General features: G+C 39.9%; 1 protein-coding gene across 1 annotated transcript in view; it reads left to right on the forward strand.

Annotated features, from left to right (window-relative positions):
• The window catches only part of LOC105617468 (B-cell lymphoma/leukemia 11A), a 19557-nt gene extending 13361 nt beyond the window's left edge, over positions 1–6196 (forward strand). The window contains exon 3 of the mRNA XM_012199025.1: positions 4026–6196. Coding sequence (XP_012054415.1) covers positions 4026–6196 — 2171 coding nt within the window. The remainder of the gene's footprint in view (positions 1–4025) is intronic.
• Positions 6197–6996: the final 800 nt, after the last annotated feature.

Here is a 6996-nt window from a genome sequence, read left to right on the forward strand (position 1 = left end):
AACCTTTACCTTCGTTACCTTTAAACCTTTACTTACTTAAACGTAAGTAAGTTACGTCTTACGTAAAAATAAATTAGTAAATTAATTAATTAGTAAATTAGTTATTTTAATTTAGTCGCAGATATTTCTTCTCTCTCTCTCTTCTCTCTCTCTCTCTCTCTCTCTCTCTCTCTCGTCGATCAATAATTTTCTTCTACGGTTTACTTTCACACGTATCTTTAAAGGGTAACCCCTATAATATAATATTAAATTGAAGAGGACTAGTAATTATTGTAACTTTTACTTCGTAAGTAATACAAGATAATTACATCTATCTTTATTTTTCACACAAGTAAAGTTTGTTTAAAAAAAATTTGTGACTACCCACTGATTTATTATGTGATAGTACGTCAAGATTGTGCAACATATATCTGTTAATCTATTATAATTCTGTACTTATCCGATAAAAAAAACTATCGCGAGCGATACGCACTCGAATTGCAACCAGCTAGCCAGCCATTTCCTATAGATATGGTCATGAAATCTGGAGAAATAATCCTAACAGATGGCTACCCGCGAGGTTTGCATATGAAAAGCGCTGGGTCGTGAATCAATACACCTTTATTATGCTCAAGCACTTGCTTATCTCTCTTCCCGTCGGCATCTTCCTTCCCCGGGGAAGTCGGCAATATTTTCGACTTCTAGGGAAAAAAAAGAACCGCCTGACCGTTCAGGAAAAGGACGAGGGCGAGGAAAAGTAGCGTGGTGAATGCTCGAAGCGTGAAACAATACATCGAATTTTCGCGCTTCACCACTTTGGTTCTAGCGCCTGTTTCAGGATGACTCGACTGTCTTATCCTTAGTCTCTTTTATGGTTTTCCTCCTCTCTTTGCTTCACATATGTTTTAATTTCTGTCCGAAGCCAATTTGTATTTTTTTCTATCGAAGAATCAAACTGAAGATGACTCGAGAAAATTTTAAAGTCTGAAAAGTTTTACTCATTTCGAACTGCAAATCTTTTCCTTGACATATATACACAGTTTCTGTTGTTCTTTCATGTTTTCATTTAATTTGAACCGAGAATTATATAACGAATAATGTAAACAAATTTTGGGAAAGAAAAGGTTATTTAAAAAATGTCACGATTTTTCATAAAATTTTGTCTAGAGTAAATTTAATCTTGTAAATTTAATTTTTTCAGAATTTTATTTTTATTAATTTATCAAAAATATTTAATATATTCAATAACAACTTACAAATATTGCCTATCTAAAAAGTACATAAATAAATAACATCATATGTAAGCATAACAAACATTTTTCAAGAAAAATTGAATTGAGAGTTGGAATCTCAATTAAAAAGTAACAGTCTTTTTTGTGAAACTTCTACAAAAGTACAGTTTAACTGTACAATTTTTCTTTGAGAACAGAAAGTTGAAATATTAAAGTATTGAAGTATTGAAGTTGCCAGAAATACGATTATACAATTAAAACATTCATATTTTTTATATAAGCTTTTCTTCTCGAACAAAGTTTTTAGTAATTCAGGAAATCATCGAGGATATCTTGCCTATTCATTTACAATCTTTATGCCTTATTCCTCTGTGACTTTCTCCACGTCCTTTCTGTCAATCGAAAAATCACGCGCGTCAATGAGATGAGATTGCAACGAGCGTCTCTCATTCTATGCTTGCTATGACGCGTAAACGCTGCAAGCGTAATCCTGGTGAAAGGTCAACAAGGCGAGGAAGAAAAGTCTCTCGCCCACTGTCAGGCTCGTTATTCTATTTAGCACCTTGTTATATACAACGAAATGTGTTCTATTGTGTATTGTCGCGCGATAAACTATCATTTATTCGTTGACAGCGCGCGCGACGAGTTCCTAATTTTATTTAAGATTCATTGTCTTCGCATCCTGCTCATCGGACTGATCTCTCAGAAGACATGCCATTTCTACGAACTGTTCTGAGTAATTTCACGTCAATTATAATCGTACGAAAAAGTGTGGAAATAAAATTCTGAAATCACTACAGATATATTATATTTATATCATTCGTGTAATATCAGTTAGATTATTATATATTTGAACTAAATTAGTGAATATTATTATTTACTAGTAAAAAGAACAACTTTTTGTCATAACGATTAGCGAAATAATGTGTTTCTAAATGTAATATACAAAAAAATCTGCCTCAGGCGATCTTTCGGCTTTAAAACAATCTTGAAGCTTTATTTCTAACAAAGATCTTTCCGTATCTCGAACGGCCATTTAATTAGGACCACTTTATTTTGCTCCAACCTTTTGTCTCCGGCTGACTTTCCCTCCCATCCAAGTACTGCGAGACAGTGAGGTACAATGGGGAGGAGGGGACGAGTCCCGAACTTTTTAATCTCTTACAAGAGGAAGTATACCCCTGCCTATTACAACGCGCTTGTATTTATCTCGTCTAAGAAGTTTCTTCCTGAATAATGCCGCGTGCGTATTTATTTGTCTGTTGCGAGACGCTCGCATTCTCAAATTCGACAAGTCTGATTTTATTAAATTAAAAGAGAAAGAAATTCATGGTAGTTTGAGAAAAAGTTTCGTAGCCAAAATGTTCCTTTAATATTGAGGTGGCTTAAGAACTATTTTATTCTATAAAAAAATTGTACTTGCATTAAACAATTGATTCTATTCGGACATGTTCACGTTGAAAAAATATCTTATCTAAATAAAATTTTGGAAAAAGACAACATTAAATTAAAAATTAATACATTGTATGGACGCGCGCGAAAATACTTTTGTAAAAATGATTAATTGATATTTTAAGCGATTTCGTACTGTTTCTTAAGCTATTGTAAATTTAAATCTTCCTCCTCAATCCCTGACGTCCGGCATTATGATTCGAGAGAATATGCTGTCCGGATAATGTTCCACGGTGCTTTTACTCGCAAAGTGAGGGTCGCCCTTAAGCACATGGTGCGTGCATCCTCGGCCTTTCTCTCCCTTTTTCAACAATCCTCTCTCATTCCCGCCAAGGCGACATCGAATTAATAAAATCCCACAGATTCGCGCGACGGGCATCTACTGTGCTAGGGGTGTGAAAAATGGCTGAAAATCTGATATTCCGGATTAAAAACATTGAAATTCAAAACCCGTCCCTCCCGCATCATAAGCTTCCGCGCGCGCCATAGGGAAGGAGGGTCGAGAAGTCGTTAAGGGTCAGTTTCAGCCGCATGCCGTGGTAACCGACCCCCGTTGGCCCACAACGATCCTCTCCCTCCACGATGCTCTCCGACAACCACCGTTCTACGAGGATATTATTTTTAAGCTCCCGCAACTCGCCAGCCCGAATCGCAATTTGACACAGACGCGCCGTTTGAATTCTGAATTCAATCTGCCGGGTCCGATCTCTGTCCCGATTTCGCGAAATTAAGGGTGGTTCGAAAATTGATAGCGTAGCTCCGAGGCATGTACGCGCACATGTTATGTGTGTACGTGCGAGTTTTACGAGCTGCCGTCACATATTCGCGAAATTACCGTGAAGCTTCAAATCCTGTCGTCAGATTATTACGATATATCTAGAGCCTTATAATCAACTTATCCATAGTTATAACCTGTCGAATTATATTAACCTCGTCAACGCAACGCTCTTTCGTTTTCTCATTAAAAAATAAACTTCAATTTTTTAAATAACCGTATTATGTATCGAGAAGGTTTATCAAGAAGAAGAATTACGAGAATTTTTATATTTTATCTTAACACATGAAATGTTCTGTGTGAAGATTTTTAAAAATATTAAAAGATAATACATATTGTATTACTAAATGTTGATTATAAAACATTTGCGAAAACACATGAAAGAATTGAATTTATAATTATACATAAGTGATGAATTTACTTAAAATTTCGTTTCCGTTTTGTAAATTTTGTAGAATTTGTTATATTTAAATTCCCGAATAATTAAATTTCCTTACTAAAAAAATGCTAAAATAAAATTCTTCTTCTCTCTTTCAAAACAATGGACGGTAAGCCTTAATATCACGACATCGATATATCTGTTTCAGAACCAAGGTGGTTACAGTGCTCGCAATGTTCTCGACGGTTGTGCTCAGCATGGGAGCTCCTTCAGCATGTACAGAGCATGCACGGTGCCCGCCTCTACTGCTCCTCCTCCTCGTCGACGAACTCGTCGTCGAACACTCCGGCGCCTAGTCCACCGACGCCTACGCCGACGCACGCGCATCATTTAAGTCCACCAAATCATCTAAACTTAAGCGGCAAGTCCACTGGAAGTTCCTCGGCAGCGAATTCTTCCGGCGGTACAAATACGAGTGGCAGTAGTGGTGGCCGACAGCAGCTTCAGACCTCGTCCTTAGTGGGCGATCCTCTTCATAGTTTTTTGAGGCTACCCCAACACTTGGAACGAAGTTTCCCGCCTATGTTCAGGCCCGACTTCCTCACCTTGAATCCTCTAGCAGGATACAGAGGTCTTCAAGAATTGCAAACCGCCACGCGGAATCTGCAAAATCTGGGCGATCCGCTTCGCGGTATGGATGGTTTAAATCTGGGGGATCCACTAGTACGCAGCTCATTGGATTCCCTAAATAATGCCCGGAATCTGGCGAACCTGGCCGAACTCTCGCACGGCCGTGGCCTCGGAGGCCAAGCACACCCACCACCACTTGAAGCGAACCTGGATTTTTACTCAGCGCGCCTAAGGAGCCTCGCTAATCCGTCCTTAGGCGCGGCTCCACCTACACCTAGCGGTAATCCTACGACGAATCCCCCTCCTCCACCGGTACCACCAGTACCGTCAGTTCCTGTCGCCAGCAGTGTTCAACAACAGCAGCAACAGCAGCAACAACAGTCGCAGCAGCAACAATCTCAGCCCCATTCACAGTCAGTGGAACCGCCTAGTCCAGCCTCAGCCAACCCTGCAAATTTAATCCATAACAGTCACCAAAAAGAGAATTCGCCGCCTTGTTACAGTCAAAGCCCTGTGGGTCATCATAACAATAATAATTCAACCGACAGCGAGAAGACTAGCCCGCCAGTAGCTTCTACGCCAATTATTACTGATTCTTCGTCGGAGACAGTGTACACATGCGAAATCTGTGACAAAAAGTTTCGCTTCCAATCAAACTTGATCGTTCATCGTCGCAGTCATCGAGACAAAGAAAGGCAATACCAGCAACAAGAAAGCACGCAAGATAATCAAAGTACGCCAACGAGATGCGAAGTGTGCGAGATTGAAGTAGCGAGCTTCACCGAATTGAGGAAACACATGAGGAAGGAACACCAAGATCACTTAAACTCTGCCGCTAGTCCGCAAGGCAGTGTTGAAACGGTGCCTGACGATGGGTCCAGCTGCGATGAAAATATGGACCTGGACGAGATGGACGAGAACGAGCAGAAAAACGAGCGAGAGGATGCAGAGGAAAATACACCAGAGGATCTAAGCACTACACAAGGACAAAACGGCGAGGAGAGCGTAGGTCGAGTAGAGAAACCGGCCAGTTTGGTGGGCGATCTCATGGAGAAATTTGGTCTGAGTAACATTGCTCAATACTCAGAAGCTTATCGACAAGCATTACAAGAAAATCATCGTAGCGGTTTCCTCAAAACTGAATCGCCGTGCAACCTCACTAATACGCTCAACAATAACAAGGAGAAAGAAAGTGCTCTCTCGCCCACAAATTTTAATTCCTCAACAACGCCGAATATTTTTTCTGGCCAAGGATTTCCTAGGTCCTCAGGACCAGATTTCGGAGGTCTTTGGCTACCTAGTCCGCATTACCTGGAGAATAATGAATTTCGTAAAGCGAGCAAAGCAACGACGTCCAGTTTAGCGCTCCAGGGCTTGCCAAGTCCGTTGCTGAAGAAGGAGCGTAGCGGCCGAAATGACACTTGCGAGTATTGCGGCAAAGTTTTCAAGAACTGCTCAAATCTAACGGTGCATAGGCGGTCGCATACTGGCGAGAAGCCGTACAAGTGCGAGCTCTGTTCATACGCATGCGCCCAGAGCTCGAAACTGACCAGGCACATGAAGACTCATGGCCGACACGGCAAGGACACGTATAAATGTCGTTTCTGTGAAATGCCATTTTCGGTGCCGAGCACGTTGGAAAAACACATGAGGAAATGCGTAGTGGTAGTGCAACAGGGTCCCAAGTTGGACATTCCATACCCAGTAATCAAAGACGAAGACTCTTCGCTTAGTAGCAAGGATACTTGATCCTGGAACGGAAGCCTACCGCCAATCCCGCCGCTGTGGCCGCACAGGCCGCCTTATCCGGTATATTGAAGATGAAGGATCTTCTTCTTCAGGGACCTCGAGAGAGGAAGAGATGAACAATTTTGTGGGTCCCGCAAGATCGGATTTTATCGAGACGGTGCGACCTCAGAAAGATCTCTTGACGCGAAATGTCCGAGGTCACCTCTCGGGATTAGGAGGGGTGGTAGGTCGATGCATGATCTCGAGAATCTTTGACCGAACTGCCTGGAAATGGTCAGTCGAGTCAATAAGTTGTAAAAAAATTATAGAATTGAAAGATCTAGCGTAGCTAGAGTTTCGATTAAGTTTGGAGAAGAAAGAATCTTCACGCGATCGTGAAGATTGGATGCAATCATGAAGGCGATATAGGTGACGCGAAAAAGCAACAGATAAAAAAAAAGAAGGTATTCAACAAGAAACTCTACTCTGCGTTTTAACTCTCTAGAAAACGAACGAATGGTTACCAATTTGCGAGTCTCAGCACACACAGCTATTTAAATTATATATATCTCTATAAATATAGTTTATAAACTATGGAAAAAGACACTATAAAATATAAAGCTGCATATATATATATATACATACAGATAAAAAATGAATAAATATACATATATATAAATATATAAATATATATAAATATAAAAAGAAATGCAAATACAAAGAATATAAATATTATAAATAAGATAACGAACAATAGTTCGTAAATTTATTATGGCATTTGAAGATTATTTATTTAATAATAGATATATATATATATATAT

This window comes from Atta cephalotes, assembly GCF_000143395.1.
Source record: "Atta cephalotes unplaced genomic scaffold scaffold00013, whole genome shotgun sequence".
In the NCBI taxonomy this organism is placed as follows: domain Eukaryota; kingdom Metazoa; phylum Arthropoda; class Insecta; order Hymenoptera; family Formicidae; genus Atta; species Atta cephalotes.